This window comes from Centruroides sculpturatus, unplaced genomic scaffold (genome assembly GCF_000671375.1).
Source record: "Centruroides sculpturatus isolate CEXI.00-Female unplaced genomic scaffold, Cexi_2.0 scaffold121, whole genome shotgun sequence".
Classification (NCBI taxonomy): Eukaryota; Metazoa; Arthropoda; class Arachnida; order Scorpiones; family Buthidae; genus Centruroides; species Centruroides sculpturatus.
The window spans coordinates 623,067-643,013 of NW_019384708.1; the positions used below are offsets into that span (position 1 = coordinate 623,067).

The 19,947-nt window shown below is 29.3% G+C and overlaps 1 protein-coding gene across 1 annotated transcript in view; it reads left to right on the forward strand.

The window, feature by feature from the left end:
• The window catches only part of LOC111627723 (atrial natriuretic peptide receptor 1-like), a 137,162-nt gene that overhangs the window by 71,356 nt on the left and 45,859 nt on the right, over window positions 1–19,947 (forward strand). The window contains exons 2-3 of the mRNA XM_023371343.1: window positions 3,553–3,667; window positions 7,493–7,685. Coding sequence (XP_023227111.1) covers window positions 3,553–3,667; window positions 7,493–7,685 — 308 coding nt within the window. The remainder of the gene's footprint in view (window positions 1–3,552; window positions 3,668–7,492; window positions 7,686–19,947) is intronic.

The following is a 19,947-nucleotide window of genomic DNA, read 5'->3' on the forward strand; positions in this document are numbered from 1 at the left end:
ATAAAAATTCAATTCAGCCAGTAATTAAAAATTATATAATATATTTAATTAGTAATTTGACAGGAAAAAAAAGCCTGTTTTATTTAAAACAAGCAAGAGAGATTGCTTCTAAGTATTTTTGTTTTTATTAATTGTTAATATATGTCAAAAGTTATTAAACTTTGTAGGCTTTTTAAAAAATATTTTCTCATATTTTTTTAAAGATTTTCAAGATAATATATTTATTGTAACGGCTTAAATTTCGTAAAATGATTACTTTTAGGCTGCAATTTGAAAAGAATTATAGACATATAAATTTTCACTGTCCCTCCTTAATCTAGAGAACAAAGTTAGATGGATGAAAGTTGAAATCGTAAAAGAAAAAACACCGGATTAACTATATATGAACTTCTGATTTGTATCGGAAGTCAAGTTATTTCAATTCAAAATCTTTTCCTGAAAGATGTTAGTAGTGTCTTGTGTACATAATACTTTTCCTGTTAGCAATAGAGTCATGCAGTCATCTATCTAACTCCTTTCAGGGAAAAACGTTTGAATTGAAATAACGTGACTTATTATATAAATCAGAAGATCATATATAGTTAATCCGGTGTGTTCTTTCTCTTACGATTTCAATTTTCATCCATCTAATTCTGTTCTCTACATTAAAGAAAGACAGACAGACGGATGGACGACTGTGGGAATGTATAGGTCTATAATTTTTTCAAATTGCAGTCGAACAATAGAAGAAATTATCATTTAACACCACCATTTATTGGAATTAAATCGAGTTTGACGATAAACTGGGGACTATAGATTACCCCAAACAATAAGAATAATATATAATAATGGGTGTTTGAGAGTGAAAATCATACGATTTGGTTATAGCAATGTCATTTGCTGTGCAAAATCATAGATTTAGTAATTTACAGATACTAAAAAGTTCTTTATATTTATGAGAAAACGTTCACAAATATTCACTGACTCTTTATGGGAGTGATACTATTTACGAGGGTTTTTTATCGTATACTTAAGACATCCAATAATGTAATATCTTACATCTGTATCTAGCTATTTCTACACGAACGCTTTTTATTGATGAAACGTGCGCTTCTATATCAACCACTTTCGAATTCAATTATTTTTAGAATAATCATCATTTAAAAATGACCAATTTTAACGAATGGCAGATAGCTTTTATTTCTTCTCAAGTCATTTGAGGGCCTACGATTTGATTAAAATTTACATTTAATGTACAAAAAATAATGTTCCTTAAATTTTTGTTTATTGTTACAGCAACGCCGTAGTGATTCTAGACACTACTGCGTTTGATTTCGTCGACATATTGAAATTTTCCTTTTATTTTGATGAATAATTCGTCTACGTAAACGGGTTTTACAATATCTTTCCAAGTAAAGTACTGTACATATATATATTTCTCTTTGTAAAAATAAATATACTTTTATAAAACTACTTTCAGAAAAGTGGACTAAATCGAACTGTATACCTTCGATCTGTTTGTACTGTACTGTACATCAAAGAATTTTATTGTGAGCATTTTGATGTTTTATTACTAGGAAGTTGCTTCTTTCGTAGTTGTATTGTTGACCAAACAATATTGTTTTGTTTTATATGTTTTGCTTAATTTTATAAAAATAAACTTTCTTTTCGTTCCACTTTCAAAATCCAAATTTTTGGATTTTGAAAGTGGAAACATTCAGAATCCAACTTAATTTAATGAGCGATTGTATCTTTCTATACAATCGTCCATTAAATTAAGTAACGCCATTTTTACACTTTTCAACTAACATCTCATCCGTAACGACTCCGTAACGTTGTTGCAAATATCCTAACCCAAATATTACGTAACGCATAACGTTGGTTAATTCTTAATTGTACTTAGGAATCATACGTACCATAGGGTACCGAACATCACATTATTTTATTAATTGCGTGTTTAACGCGCAAAACAGTACTATAACAGTGTGATGCAGATACGGGTAATCGTTTCTATACATAACAAAGCAATGGGAGTGTTTACAAAAACGTTACGTAAATGCTAAGTTCTCAACTCATTTACTTTTATCTCTCATTTGATATTAATTAAATAAAAATGAATCACTCTGTTACCCACGGGTTGAAATTCTAGCATTTACGTTTTTTGTAGACATTCCTATTCCCCTTGTTACTTATAGTAACGTTTAAAGGTGAAATTTTGCAATTTATTTAAAATTTTCTAATTAATCAATAGTAAATATCTAAATAAAATTAAACTATTGTTCGATATAAATTAATATAATAAGAGTTTCTTCTACGTAAAGTACTATGTCGAGATCACAGATTTAAATTTAAATAGCGTAGTTGACTTTGAATAAAGATTCTTCGATAAGATTTTTTTTTTTTTTTTTTTGGTTTCTTTCACGATGCGGGCGTAGACGATTTAACAGAATTAAATGGTAATTTGCAGTACCATAATAGAGATAACACGAAGCACTTTCTGTACTCGAAGTAATTAAGTGTGTTCCTTTGTCATCATTTAATATATTCGTAATGTGTTTTCTGACATGGTTTTTAAGGATGTTCGGATTTTACTTATTTCGCGATTTAACGTATTTTTTCATCAGTTTCTTCATTAATTAAATTGGGTTTCTATTGTATCTTGATAACGCTAAAAATTTTAATATATTTTCAAGCATTTTTGAAGGACTAATTAATTATTCGATACATTTCTTTGATATTTTTATATGAATCTTTTCTATTTGTAAAGTGAATTTTTAATTCTGTTTTAAAGAAAATGTTTTGAATTGTTAATAAGGAATAATTAATTATGTGTTTGTTCTGTTTCTTCAACAAACAAAATTTCGTTACAATATTCTAAAGAAAAACATATTATAATTAGGAATATCTTACAATTCGTAGTTTTGAATATAGTTATTAATTTAAATATAAATACGGTGAATTCAGTTGAAAATAATGCTTCGTTAACTCATAAAATTCACCTGAAGATATATCTAAAAAAAGGCTCTTTAATGGATATTAGTGTTTTAGTTATGTATACCATATCGACTATCTTTTTCCTTTAGTTTTCCTAGTATGATTTAAATGTGTACAGTCGACCCCCTATAACACTGTTGATTATTTCGTTTTATATGAATTCCATGTTGTACGAGTCACTTAGATTTTACAAATAGATTTTGCCGGGCTATGAACGGCTCACGTATTTGTAAAATCTAAGTGACTCGTACAACAGGGAATTTATATAAAACGAAATAATCAACAGTGTTATAGGGGGTCGACTGTANTACTAAATATTTAAAATAAAAGCATTAAATTTGTTTATTTATAATATTAATTTAAATTTTATGACGTTTATATTTGCAATCTATCTTATTTAATCCTTTTCTTCAATTTAGGAATTTTAATTATTATTTTTTCCTCTAGAGTTTATTGATGAAATTAAAATCAAATACAGAGTAAATAAAATTAACGTGTCATAAAACATTATTCTATTAATATTTTATTTTTAACATAGTTTATTTTAATTTAAATCTTTAATGTTATGATTAATTACAGTTATCGTAATGTGCGCTTCTCCAGATGTAGTGAGAAATATCATGTTGACTGCTAATGATATGGGCATGGTCGATAGCGGAGATTATGTATTTTTTGATGTTCAGCAATTCACCAGGTAATCTTAAAAATAAATTTTAAATTAACATAAAGTTATTTATGTATTTAGTATATAAATAATTATATTTATTTTGAATTTTTACGATGTACACTACTTTCGTTTGCACTAAAAAACACAGGTGCAAAAGTTGTAAACAAATTTCCTAAATAATCACTTTTGGTTGTATATTCAAATAAATTTAATTAAACAAGTTCTAAAACAATAAAATTTTATTTTAAAGATGTATTAGGTTATGCTCTAACATTTTAAATTTAAATTAAAAGCGTGGGTTTCTTCATCTTAATAAACATAGTATTTGTCATTGTTGTTTTTCTGAGTTTTAATTAATTAACAAAGAAAGAGAATTCTACATTCCTCTAACTTTATTATCGATTTACTGACGAAGCCAATTTGTTATATACAAGAAACTTGTCACCGTGAGAATTATTCTTTGTTGCCAAAATAATCCTCTATACTCATTGTTAACTGCTTAATGTATTTGTAACTGCTTCTCTTTAGAGGAAAAAAAAACATTTGTCTTTCTCTGTATTCAAGGAAATGATTTAAATTAAAAGTTGATAATAAAGTTGGAAGGAATTAGGGAATTTTTTCCTTAATCAGATAAATTACCAGTGGTAAGAATTTGATCGTTACAACTGAAGGAATAATGTAACAAGTAACAATTTTAATTTGTCTTTTTAATTTAAATTTTAAGAGGTTTTTAGATAGTAAAGCTTGCAATGTTTTTATATGTTGTTTATAATAGGGAAAATACTAATAACACTTAGAATTTAGGCACATTAAAAGAGAACGTAAACAAAAATAATTAAATACAGCTTCTGTAAAACTGATTAAAGGCCTCATTTGATGTTTGAAAAGTTAAAAACTATTCATTTAATTTTCATGCTATAATTAATTGCATATTTTCGAAAAATAAATAAATATTATAAACATTTTTTATAAATTAACGATTAATTTTTAGTTATAATTATTATACATACATTAAATAACATGCTATTTAATATTATACACATAAGTTATATACATGTATTGATTAGTATTTTTAATGAATTTATATTTTAGATTATTTAAATTAATTAATATTTTACAAATATTAAAATCGAACAAATTATACAGCTTTATCGATGATATTATATACATACGAATTTTCTTCACTTGGGAAGACCATTGAGGACTGAAGAAGACCAAAATAAGAAAAGCCTTTAGATCTGACCATATTCCTATTGAAACCTGGAGGAGTAGAGAACTGGAAGGTAGAAATTGGCTTACATGGTTTTTTAATAAGATTACGGAGACTGCGAAAATCCTAGAAAAAGCTATAACTTTTTATAGGATAAAAGACATGTGCAAGACTGAGGATACTGTACAGGAATCAAACTCATGAACCATAACACGAAGCTATGGGAAAGAGTATTATATAGCCTACAAGATTACGTGAAGAAACACAAATAATAGAAAACTAGTTTTGATCTAGGAATTTCACGTGGCTTTCATCGACTTAAAAAATGCTTCGGCACAATACCACAAGTCATTTGCTGGAAGGTAGATTTGATGGGCGCTGAGAAAGGAAACGTTCCACATATGTTTAAATTATACGGAACATCTACGAAAGGCAGACAACAGTGCGCAGCGTATGTGGAGAACTGAAGAATTCTTGGCGAAGATGGATTTATACCAAAAAAAAATAATAATAATAAAATGCTCTTAGTCCATGTATTTTCACTGAAGTAAGGAGGAACTCACAAAACATATCCAGGAGTGGCACCTTATGCTGTTTGCTATTATTGATAATATAGCACAGAGGCACTGTAAGATAAACTTAATAAATAGACAGGATATTGGAACGGAATGGTCTTAAAATAAGCCGGAAAAAACAGTCTACCTACAGTAAACTGTTCTTTTTCTCAAATAATTCGTATGATAGCAGAAATGCGGATAGGACAGGAAGCTATTGAAAAGATACAAAACTTTAAGTATCTAAGATTAATATTGCCGGATGATGCAGAAATTGAGGAAGATGTCATCAATAAAATTACAGTTGGGTTGTTAAAATAGCAACAGACTGCGGAAGTAATCTGCAACCGCAAGGTATTATACCATTGCGCCTTAAAGAAAACATACAAGACAATTACATGCAAAACCATGTTATACGGATCGATTGTCTGAGCTGTTGAAAAGAAAAAAAAAACAGAAATTACAAATAACAAATATAAGAATTTCGCGATAGACATCTGCATTACTAAAAAAAGAACAATAAAGAATAAATTGTTCTCATTCTCTTAATATTGTTTCATACGTACTGGAAAAGACTGCCCTGTGTCGAATATCCGACTACGAAGCCTTTGGAATCTTATGGGAGAATTTCATCCGTTTGTCCGGTAGCCGGACACTGGATACTTAAGTGAAGATAGTGGAACAAAATCTAACCATTGTCCGGCATCGGACTCCAGATATCCATTGCCGGAGAAGCTGATGGTGCAGAACTTATTACGATTTTTCATATGATTCATTCGATAGTCATATGGCAGCAACAAGAATATACAGTTCTGAGGGTGTTCTGTTCATAGCGAGCATAGTAAACACTTAATGTTTAATCTGGTTGTAAATCGGAGATGTTTGAAAGTAAATGATCGTCAGGATACACGGCATAGGAAATCCAGCACAGGATAGATGTGTAATCAGGCTTAAAGTTAACACCCATAACCGATATAGTAAAAGACAGAAAGCTTTGAGAGGAACAATCTAAAAGCACTTTTATCCCAGTTACATAATCAGAATAAAGATGCAGCAGAAGAATATTATTTGAATAAATTTTCTTATAGAATTTATATGAAAATAAATTTTTTAATTGATTATAATGATTTATAAATAATATTTTAATTAATTACAAAATAATAATACAGTAAATGTAACCTATATAAACATAACTATGAATTATATATAACATAGTTCATACCCACCTTTATAAATTATATAATATAATTCATGTGCAAGACTGAGGATACTGTACAGGAATCAAACTCATGAACCATAACACGAAGCTATGGGAAAGAGTAATATATAGCCTACAAGATTACGTGAAGAAACACAAATAATAGAAAACTAGTTTTGATCTAGGAATTTCACGTGGCTTTCATCGACTTAAAAAATGCTTCGGCACAATACCACAAGTCATTTGCTGGAAGGTAGATTTGATGGGCGCTGAGAAAGGAAACGTTCCACATATGTTTAAATTATACGGAACATCTACGAAAGGCAGACAACAGTGCGCAGCGTATGTGGAGAACTGAAGAATTCTTGGCGAAGATGGATTTATACCAAAAAAAAATAATAATAATAAAATGNTACCCAATTCTCGAAGCGTGTCAGAGTGAATCCGTGCTATAAAAGTACCGTGTTATACAGGGGATGGTACCAATTCTCGAACCGTGTTAGAGCGAATCGTGCTATAGAAGTGCCGTGTTATAAGGGGGTTACCTGTACTCTACAGGGTGGTGAAAAAGTATGTCAACTGCTATATTTTTTTAAGACTATTTTAAGTAAAACAGTTGCAGGATATCATTCATAATTCAGTCATTAAAACGAGTGAATCGCTAGTACATACATGCATACATGTGAAAGAAAAGGCTGTACTCAAAGGTGTAGCCTTAAAAGATAAGAAAGATGGGTGAAGGAAGGAAGGAAAGTGATTTGAGGAAAAGTTAGGAAGGTGGGATGGTTGGAAGTTTGAGAGTGGAAAAAGGAGGAATTTTTACATACATAATCATGTAAAATCATGTAAAAGTAGTTTTTAATTAATGACTTTTTAAATTTACATTTTAGTAAAAAGGACAATAGTCGACCGTGGTATCGTGCAAGTGATGATGCAGAAAGAAATCAGAAAGCAAAAGCTGCTTACGATGCTTTATTGACTGTTACGGCAAGAATACCAGATACAAATGAATATGCGGAATTCTTCCGAGCTGTAAAAAGAATAGCCAAAGAAGAACGAGGATATGATTATGGTCTAGAAGAGGTACTCAGTTTCATCATATTAATTATATTAAAAATAAAAAGATTTTTCCTCGTTAGAATACATAATATTTGAAGCAGATTATTTTCTCAGAAATGTGAAATAATTGTTATAAGTTACTGAAACTTAATTAATTAATTACATTTATTGACGTCGTGCAGAATTTTACTATTGTGAAGTGCATAAGATATTAATGACATACATTATACTATCAGAATGTAAACAGTTAAATAAATTATAAACTATTAGAGTATATAATTATAGTAATGTATACTTTAAAAGTTAACACAATATTACCATACTCATATCTTACCATAGATTACATATTATTATTACACACACTGTAATAATCCTTAATGTTAACTAGAAGCATATAGTATTTTAAATTATGAAATTGTTCAAGTACATATACTGGTATATTAGTTAAATTTTTTTATTAAATATTAATAAATATTATATTAAATGTTATACATTAAGTGTATTCAATACTCTTGATCTATTATACAGAAAAACTATATAATTTTATAAGGATTTATAATCTTTTCAACTCATATTATTTTTTTCTGTTGATGGGTTTTACAATTCATTAAACTTTTAATTTTTATATTAAGTATTTTATAAATTATTTAATTAAATATTTTATGTTATTAATAACATTAAAATTTATAACACAACAAAATTAAACATTCAAACATAAACATTGTTACACGCTTAAAATATCCTATTTATATCAAAGCAACATTTACCTGGGAATGTCTGTGAAGTCTCAAATGATCTAATTTCTATGGATTAAGTGCAATCTGTAGTCTTTCCAATTGTTATAGTGTATACATAATAATTTTATTAGGTCTAAATTTGCCTGATATCACTTTCATTTAAATTAAAACGAAGAATTTATCAAAGATTTACGCTTTAAAAATAACATAATTTATGAATATAAATATATGTTTTAGCTTATTGCTCATAATTAATAATTTAAACAATGTAAATTTCCAGTTAAATCATTATTTTTTATAAAAAAAATTTTATTTTTTCGATGACAACAACAAAGTTATATATCAAATCTGTAAGTTGAACAATGTTAAAATATTTCTAGATCAATTGATATAAAATATTACTACGATGATAAATATTATATATTTATAACTAGACGATAGTAATAAATCTTGTATATATATATTATGCTTACACTGCCAACAGTTATTTCACAAAACAACAAAGTTTTAGTAATTTATAAAGTTTGTTATTGTTGAACCTTATGAATTATGGTTCACCCAGTGAAAAATACAAAAGCTACAAAAAGTTTAATAACATTTCTTGTTCTTTAAAATTACTGTCTATATAGGTAAATATTAATAACCTATATTAATTAAAAAGCTTCTTGCTTGTATTGTTTAATTACAAAACCTACTTATGACTAATGAACAGGCTTATTGTACACCCAGCCTATTTAATTGACTTATCCAAAGATGTATTTCGTTCTTACTAGCCTTTATCAACTGGATGATATACAAAATAGAGTCACCATTTACCTAGTTTAAAATCAACAATATACTTAGTGGTTATTCATCTAATATTCTTTTTATTTTTACCTTTATATAGGCTATATATATATATATATATTTTTTTTTTCAAACTAATTTACAAAAAATGTGGTAAGTACACATTTAAGATGACTCATTTAAACTGATATTTTGATGTAAAGCAGATATGTTGATACACATCTAACAGAAATAATACTGTCATATCTCATACTGGCTAATGTTTTTGTTAATGTTACAAAGATTAAATTGTTTATACAAAATTAGATGGTTTATTTTTAATTAAGAAACAAATATTTTTAAAAAAATCTGTTAACGTGGAAGCTATGATTAGTTTTACTTTATATTATTAAAATAAAATAAATTAATTATAATTTATTTATAAATTAATCGTAATTTCAAATCTACATTTCATGTTTTCGAGTTCTTTATTCTTGACTTCTAGTGACTATAAATTTAAATGATTTTTATACACATTTACATATTTGTTAACATTATAATGAAATTAAAAGAAAATTTTAATATTTATAAGACAGAAAATTAGAAAACATTATAATTTGTTCTCAGAATGTTTTGAAAATGAATCCCTTCCTCTTTCTCAAAACAAAAGCGAATGATTTATTTTTAATAAATAAATAAATATAGAGTATTAAAATATTTATTATGACTGAAAATAATATTTAATATTTATATTCTTAAAGAATAAACAATATTTTTTCTTTAATTGAAAATGTATTAATTAACATCTGATAGCATCTCTCGAGAATTCGGCATTTTCCCAAATAGCGTAATTAAGGTTATCCGGAAAGTAGAAAGTCGTGTGTAAGACTTAATAGGATCGTTCTTGTATTAATATGAGCAAAAGAAAACCTTCTGATAGAAAATTAGTGCTGTAGTTCAATACTTAATTAATGGAAGAAGCTTTTATACAGAAGAAATTTTTTCCATACGCAATTATAGCGAAGTAATAGAGAATTATAATCTATATTTATTACTGATTTATATTTCAAGTTAATAATAGAAAGTTTAAAAGAAAACAATGGCGAGATCTATTCAAATATGGACTTATGAGAAATTCTTTATTACAAATAGTACGAAATACGAATGGAATTTTATGTATATAAAATATATAAAAACATTAAAATCAATGTTTAATTACAAAATATCGTGTTTTGATTAAATGATAAACAGCTTATTTTCTGTTGAATTTCAGTATTTAATCAGAATTTTATCGTAAAAATTTCTAAAAGTCCTATAACTAAATTCATAATAAATTACATATTTATTAAAATGAGATTGTTTTTATCAAATAAATTCAATAAAATCTATTGTTAATGGCATATATTTTTTATTAAGTTGATATAAAATAATTTCATTATTATTATTATTATAAACTTTATTAGCAAAAAAGGAAAATTTCTCTGTTGCAGGGGGTAATACATATATTAAGTAGGAATTCACAAGAGTATTGGAACAGTTTTTTAAATTATTAAACTTATACAATATTTTAGAGTAGATTCCATATAAACATAAGCAAAAGAAACAGTTTTATCAGAAGTATTAATACAGAAACAATTATCTTTTATATAATATTAATACACATCAGGTTCCATCTTAGAGTTTTTTTTTTTGCAGTCCTACAATTTTGGTAAAGAAATTATACAATTTAAAAAGATATTTTTTTATTGAGGTTGTTTAAATTATTTCTAAAGTCGAGAGATGAATTGCGCTGGAGTATCCGCATAATGTCATATGAGTCACCCATGCTTACAAGGCCTTGACAATTCTGTAATAGATGATACATCGAGAAAACCTCAGATTTACACTATATTCATTGAGTGTTTGAAAAGTTCATATGATAACTTTTGTTTTTGTAGGATTTATTGTTAAGTGAATTGATATGAAGTATAAGTTTTGGTTAATTTTTCATTGAAAAGAGACTTTAATTGGAGCCAACCTCGATACCATCAGTAGATTTTTTGGAAAAGTTGGTCTATTCCGAGTAAATAAAAGTTAAATAAATAAGGCAAAAAGAGGGTCTCCTTGGAGTACGCCATGTGATAGGTCTAGTGGAAGAGATATAGTCTTACCCGGTTTAATTTTTATATTATATTTTAAAAATAATTTTAATATTGTTGATGACAATCGTTCACGTGCTCCTCTTAGCTTTCAAGATGTACACCAGTAAGGGAACGTAGACTGAATCGAAAACTTTCTGAATATCTATGAACGACGCATATACTTTTCTGTTTTTTAGTTAGGTGTAGTTGTATTAGCGATTGTAATAAAAAGATTTCAGATTCTGTTCCTTTATTTCTGATATAAGCGTAATGAAATTTGGCTTCCGAATCCATTACTTTAGTCCATTGTTGAAATTTGGCAGCTAATATTGTCGTGAAACATTTTCTCAAAGCTATAGGTCTATATTTATTTAAAGAAACTTTGTCACTCTTTTTATATATCATGGTAAGTATGATAGAGTTTCAAGAATCTGGATATGAGATTGCTTTGTACATTGAGTTAAGTAAATTCAATTGTTTTATTCTTGCTTGGTAAGGAAGTATCTTCAAGAATTTGGTTGTTGCCCGGGGTTAAGTTCTTTTGTGGAAACAATAAAAGTTTTGTTACTGTAGGAAAGTGATCACATGTAATAAATTCCAAACAACAGTTTAACAGAAATTCTGAACATATAGTATGATTAATAGTGGATTTTCCATTATGTTTTATACAGGTATATTCTGTAGGATAATCAGCTTAATACGTCCGTTTAGAGTATACATTTTATAGTCAGTTATTATTTCTATTAAGTTTACTCCCAGTCTATTGGCATGTTTATCTTTTGATTGACGGATGTTTTGAATTAAGGTATTGGGGGTTTTCTTATTTCATAATAGGATGGGAGTAAGTGTTTTCCTCTTTTTCTTGACTCCTTTGTAAGGTCTGGTGAAATTTGCATATTCTTCCAATCTTCCATTAGATTTTGTTGTTTTTTTTATAAAAGCAGTAAAAACTCGATCCCGGATCTGATTACAGTAGACCACCCTATAATATGGTAGACAATTCCGTGTTATATGAATCCCGTGTTGTACGAGTCACTTAGATTTTACAAGTACGTGAGCTGTTCACAGCCCAGCACACGTATTTGTAAAATCTAAGTGACTCATACAACACGGAATTATCTACCATGTTATAGGGGGTCTACTGTATTTCTAAGTGTTAATCTTATAACTGGGTTAGTTGACTTAGTTAATTAAGTTATATCTAAAACATCTTTCTGTGATACATTTTGTGAGTTCAATAATGACTTGATAAAATTATAAATTTCTAGTTTGGAGATATTTTTCAAAATGGTTTAATTATGCAATATATTATTATGATGGAGTTCGTTAACTAAAACATCCATCTTATATTGCATAAGTTCTTTTTCCGTTTTTAAATTATGGATTTGTTGTTTTATTAATAGATTAATTTGTTTTTCCATTTTTTGGTACTGCTCTTTAGTTTCACGAATACTTACATGGATTAGATCCAGGTCTACTTTTATGGAAATCATTTGATTAGAGAGTCTATCGTTGGAGGTATTTATTAAATCCTAGATTCTGTTCCATGAAACTCTCATTGAAGTGTCTAGTGAGTTGCCTGGATTAGTTAATAAGGTAGGACAAAATACCTGGGGATTTCTGTGGACTCTGTGATATTATGTCCACATGAGGATCGATAACAGCTGAGGATGATTCTTGTGAGTCTTTATCCACATGCAAACTGAAGTCTGTTATGAATTTGGAGTTAGTCGAAATTGATCTTTTCTACTTCCCAGTTCGGTACGGTTTAATGGAGGTCTTCCACGCTTTACTGGTGAACATTGCATTTCGGTCAATATTTAGTTTTTCTTCAAAGGATGTTAAATTTTATTTAATTCTAATTTCTTTTTAACAATTTAAATTAATTAAGGATTACTAATTCACGGGTTTCCTGCGTGTTGTTGAAGTGCGAAGGAAAAGCCACTCATTGATATAAAATAATTAGAAAATGAAGATATTTATTTAATAATTTAGTATGAAAAGATAATTAATTCATGGAGTAATTTTATTAAATTTTTCCAGAAAAATAATGTAATATAACATTATATTCTACAATTTAATTAATTGTTATATAACAGTTAATCGTTTCATATATAATTAAAAAATGTCATAAGCTGTATTTACTATTAATCTATTTTTAACTATTAATAATTGAAACAATTTTTGTAATTTTTATTATAAAAATATAACATTTCAACACTATAAGATAAACAAATAAACAATAAGACACTGAAAATGTTATCTGATTCTTAGCTAAACTTTGAGAGTATTTTTTTAACACGTAAACCTGAGACTTTCTGAGAACAAAATCTCGCCAATTGGGAAAATGATTCAGGATGAGAAAGATTGTGGACGAAGGCAATTTACATTCAAATCTCAGCACCAGATAAGCTCTGTGGGTAGAGAAAGATTACTTCTTTAGGTGTTGTGGTATAGTGTAAATGAAGTAGTGAGACTGGAGATAAAGTGTAGATGGATCCAGTCCGAATTCCAGTGTAGGTTCACAGATGGAAGTCAGTTGTACAGGATTATGTATTTGTTCACGTTATATTGTTTATCGTACATTTAATGTAGTGTAAATGAGGGTTAGATGGTACACACGTGTAATTATTGTATGAACTAAAAAGTAGCCATTGTATTAATATCAATACACAGTATTTTGAGGTTGAAAGCCATGCTTGCTATGTGTGGTGTTTACATATATTTAATGTAGCCTCAAAAATCTTACGATTAGCGGACGACTTTTGTTTCCTGTATATAATGCTTTAGAAGCTTGAATAAATTAGTCTAACCTGTAATCGGTCAAAAATAACAGCACTCATCATATACTGTTTGCCAACTAACCCACACCTCTAAGGATGATATAGTGATTTAACAGAAAATTATGTTTTGTTTTTTGAAAAACACTATTATTTTGCTCGTTATTGTGTTGTTTGATTACGATAATAAAATACTAGTTCAGTCAGTATTTTAAATAAAATTTATTTTTACAATAATAAATAACAGAACATTTTTCACCATCTAACTCTTATTTATCCTAGATTTTATTTTGTAAATAAACTGTATACAAGAATTCAACGTGAAAGTAGAGATGTAAGGGATTTTAGAATTGATTTTTATGCGTCTTTCTATTCTATCGATTTTTTACGTATATCTGAAGTGATTAGTTTTTGTTATTTATGAAATCCGCTTAAATGTGGAGTGTTAAATGTTGAATTGATTTTTAAATGATGTACTTATCGGATTTGGTTTACTTTGATTTTTCACAGAATATCTTCTTAGATAGATTACCATTTGAGATTTTCCAGTTAAATCTTACGTATCAATTCAATTTACTTCAATTCAATGAAAGAAAATTCAATTGTTATATTAATGTCAGATACCCTTACACTGAGGGCTAAATGCCAGGTCTAAACTTTGTCCACTACAGATGAACTTGACCAGAAAATTAACCATCAATTCAATCATATAATCGAAATAAACAAAATAATTATTTAAAATTATTCTAAATACTGATTTACGTTAGTTTTTCTGTGTTATTACAGTACGATACCTTTTTGATATTTACTAAACTATTCATTTTTAATACTAAAGCGACATTCGCAAACGATCACATACGTGGAAAATAGTTAGTGATTAGAATTCTGAATAATTTAAAAGAAATATTTGTTAAAATTGTTTAGCAGGGATAAAGATTAGCTTGAACAAAAATTTAATTACTCGAGCTATACAATTTTACTTTCCAGGCTATGTTATATATAACAGAGTTGAAAGTATGGCAATCGATTAAAAAATGACCCCTCCCCAAGATTTTTACAGTTTTGACTCAGGAAACCTTGAAATTTCAAGAAATTCAAAAGAAAATTCGAAATTTTTCAGTATGTATGGGTGTTAATGTGTATGTGTGTAGGGAGTACGATTTTGTTCACTCACTGTGAAGTTTAATACTTTAAAGAAAATTTCTAAAATTTTGCAGGAAGGTATATGTATTAGGGGCATTCATTCTATTAAGTTTTGGTGATTAAAGGTCGAAGGGTGGGGAGATAATGGGGTCGTATGTATCTTCAATAAGGTCAGAATGAATGACGATTTTACTCGTTATTACCATTTGCAATTTTTTATAAAACTCATCCCTACCCTCAAAAATAAACGTTTTGATATTTTATAATAATCAATTACAATATAAAAAAGTTTTTAAAATAAAATATCATAACAGATGGCGTCACAAATGGATGGTAACAGATGGTAAGTGTTAANATACAATTTTACTTTCTCTGCTCTGTTACAGGCCTATATAACAGAGGGAAAGTATGGCAATCGATTAAAAAATGACCCCTCTCCAAGATTTTTAGTTTTGGCTCAAGAAACCTTGAAATGTCAAGAAATTCAAAACAAAATTCGAGTTTTTTTCAGTATGTATGGATGTTAATGTGTATGTGTGTAAAGAGTACGATTTTGTTCACTCACTGTGAAGCTTAATACTTTGAAGAAAATTTCTAAAATTTTGCAGGAAGGTAAATGTATTAGGGGGCATTCATTCTATTAAGTTTTGGTGATTAAAGGTCGAAGGGTGGGAGATAATGGGGTCGTATGTATCTTCAATAATGTCAGAATTAATGACGATTTTACTTGTTATTACCATTTGCAATTTTTTATAAAACTCATCCCTACCCTCAAAAATAAACGTTTTGATATTTTATAATAATCAATTACAATATAAAAAAGTTTTTAAAATAAAATATCATAACAGATGGCGTCACAAATGGATGGTAACAGATGGTAAGTGTTAATAATTCTTCATCTAGCCTAGCCTAGCGACAATATAGACTAATATTTATAATATGAATCCTTTGGATGAATTAGAAAAGATCATATGATTTATCAGGCGTTACCAATTATAAATCCATAAATATTCATTATAAGAAATTGTAATTAATTCTTGTTATTAATGTGTATTTCTGTAATTGAAGAATATAAATATTCATTTATCCTGATAATTACTAAATATAATTAACTTGTATACATCATTTATATTAAATTATTGGGAAAATTGTTCAAGAATAACAAATTTAAAATTCGATTTAATAATTTTAATTGAATATCTTTGTATGCTTAACTTATAACTACCTTAATATTTACGATTTAGTTAGTAGTAAGTTAAAAAATATTAGTGTATTTGTCTTTCAATTGATAATCACTTTCAGATTTACCTGGAATTCGTCAGGGTAGTACACAATAATAATTGCTTCTTCTTCAGTAAATTCTTTATTGTACGACTAGACTATATATTCTTTGCTCGTGTACTGTTTAAGACCGCTTTCAGTCGAACCACTCTGTCATACCCACTGTATGGCTTCAGTCGCAAGTACCACTATACATAGGGGAGATCGGGGCAATTTCGGCATGCGGGGCAAGTTTGTCAAGCGCTTTTTTTAAAAAACAAATTAAAAGGAGACTTTGGTTATAGGTTAGGCAGTTGAGTTTTATTGGTGGCTTGTTGAGTGTAGTGTTTTTATTGTTCTCCAACAAGCGTAGTTGAATTATCAAGCAAATTTTCATTTTCGTTCAATTCCATATAATATTTTTTTTCCATTTATATTGAATTGGCAGGTTTTGTTATAATTCCATGATAACGAAAGTTACTTTTCCTGTTAGAAGGATGTAACTTCAACTTATTCACGTGGCCAGATCGTGGCTTGGCATTCTGTTCTCAGGGTTGTACTTAATGTTTCGAAATCATGACTAGCGGGGTAAGATCGGCAACATAAAGCCACATTAGAAGCAAAGGATAAAAATCAAACAGATGATAAATGAAAACATGTTTGCATTTGTTATTCATGTATATATGTCTTTGAACTTGCATTTCGTTGTAATAATATTAAATGGGTGTTGGATTTGTATTTCTTTGTTTTAATAGTGAATTCCAACTTATACATTGTTAATAACATAATTTTATATACGTGCCTATCTTGCCCCATTACTGTTGCCCCTATACCAGGGGCAACTTTAATAAAAATAATTAAAATAATTACAACTTTACAAAAAGAGAGAAGTTGCCGATCTTGCCCCTATACCCGGGGCAACTTCGTCAATTTCTCTCTTCTTGTAAAGTTGTAATTATTTTAATTATTTTTATTTCCAAACTGATTTTAACCAGTTCTATAGTAAGGTAACATTCCAATAGACAATATTCAAAGCTTTTTTTTCAGTTTACAGCAGTATTTATTACACAAAATTTAAGTAAAGCTTAACATGCTGATCTTGCCCCGGTCTCCTCTACTAATAAAAAATACAGATAGACTAGATAAAAATATATATCTGTGAAAAGAATATACTTGAATAGATCTGACCTAAAAGAATTTTACATCGAAAGAGATTCTAGCGACAAACAAGTAAGTTCACGTAGGAAATGTATCGGCTTTTAGAAAAAATCGTTTTCAGTTAACTTTCTATTCTAATTTGAGGTCATTTAATAAATCACAAAGTAAAATCAGAGTAAAGATTTTAATTAATTATTCAAATGTTTATTCAAAATAAATATCAATCTAATAGATCTAAACAAAATTTTTTAGATTTTAAAATTTGCAGAAAAAGTTTTCAAATTTGTGAAGTTCCTCACTATTGACGGAAGGTCGTGTGTTTTCCATTGCTTCTTGGAAATGACGCATTTGAATCTTGGCAATGAAAACTTCATCTGTTTTTGAATTTTCAATATCCTCTTTTATAGCTAATTTACATGCTTTCTTGCAAACTTGATGTAAATCTGCGCCACTTAATCCATCCGTATTCCTAGCGATGAAGTCCAGATCGACATCGATGGCTAGTGGACATTGTCTCAGAATAGCAGTCAAAATGCTTTTCCTGTCTGATTGATCGGGTAATGGAACATAAATTACTTGGTCTAAACGCCCAGGTCTTAGAATGGCGGAATCAATGGCATCAGGTCGATTAGTAGCGCCCATGAAAAATATCTTGTTATTCACATTTATTCCGTCCATTTCTGTCAATATTTGCGTAAGAACGCGATCGGACTTTGAGTTGTCTCCGCCGTAATCAATGCGTTTTCTAGCTATGGAGTCGATTTCGTCGAAAAACAGCACGCAGGGTTCAGCTCTTCTAGCTTTGTCGAAGATCTCTCTCACGTTGGCTTCTGTTTCACCAAACCATTTGCTCAAAAGCTCCGGCCCGTTTATGCAGATGAAGTTTGCTCCACAACTGGAAACCATCGCTTTGGCCAAAAGAGTTTTTCCGCATCCCGGTGGTCCAAATAGCAAAAATCCTCGAGCAGGTGACATTCCGTATCTTAGGAATTTATCGGCGAATTTTACCGGATATTCGATTAATTCTTGCAATTCTTTCTTAACGTCTTCTAAACCTCCGATATCTTCCCAAGACACGTTAGGATTTTCCACTACGCATCCTCGCAGGACATTTGGACAAATATTTTTTAAAACAGATTTAAAATCACTCATTGTCACGGCCAGAGAATTTATAATCTCATCTGTTAGTCCATCCTCAATGTCATCGAGACATATCTTTTCTCTTATTTGATGGAATACGGCTTCTCTGCAGAGAGAGTGGATATCGGCGCCAACGAATCCATGCGTTTCTCTCGCAAGCTCTTCTATCTTAACATCTTCGGCCAACTTCATTCTTCTTGTTGCAATTCGAAGAATTTCTAATCTCTCATTAACTTGTGGAATTCCAAAGTATATTTCCCGATCGAATCTTCCGCTTCGACGTAGAGCGGGATCGATATTATTGGGACAATTTGTGGCAGCAATTACAGCCACTCCGTTCATTTCCATCACACCGTCCAATAATGTGAGAAATTGGGACACGATTCGCTTTTCTACTTGTCCCTCGACTTTCTTTCTGCTCGGTGCAATGGCATCTATTTCGTCAATGAATATTATTGCCGGAGAGAGTTTTTCGGCAAAAGCAAATATCAATCGAAGATTTTTCTCCGATTCGCCATAAAATTTGCTTGTGATTTCAGCACCGTTTATTAAGAAAAAGTGTGCTTCAGATTCATTAGCTATTGCTTTGGCCATCAAAGTTTTTCCGGTTCCGGGTGGCCCGTACATTAAAACACCTCGCGGCGGTTTAATTCCCATGTTGTTAAATACACTTGGATATTTCAGAGATAATTCGACTACTTCCCTAATTTGTAATAGTTGGGAATTGTAGCCACCGATATCGTCGTATCCAATAGCATTCATTTCTTTTTCTATGTCTGCTCTTAAGATTGCATTTCCTTCGTAATATACGATTGTTTCCGGAGCGACGATACAAAAGGGATCGGGATCGACCGCAATTATTTTAAACTCGACATTTCCTTGAGGGCCTTTAATAAGAAACAAGTCTCCTTTATATACTGGTCTATATGCCCCCTGAAAGTATGGTTTCAGATAATCGTCGAAAAGTTGACAATTCACTGTCGGGATTGTATCTTCGATTGGAAGAACATGAATTTTTTTTCCATAATCGATATTATTTATGGTACAAATTGTGACGATATCTCCCTCTTTGACTCGTAAATTTATTCTTACGTATTCATTCATTCTGATGTTATCCATTGGACAGGTTGAATCTGCCAAGGCTATGCAAACTGTTTTTCTGCCATTTCTGCCTTTTAAACGT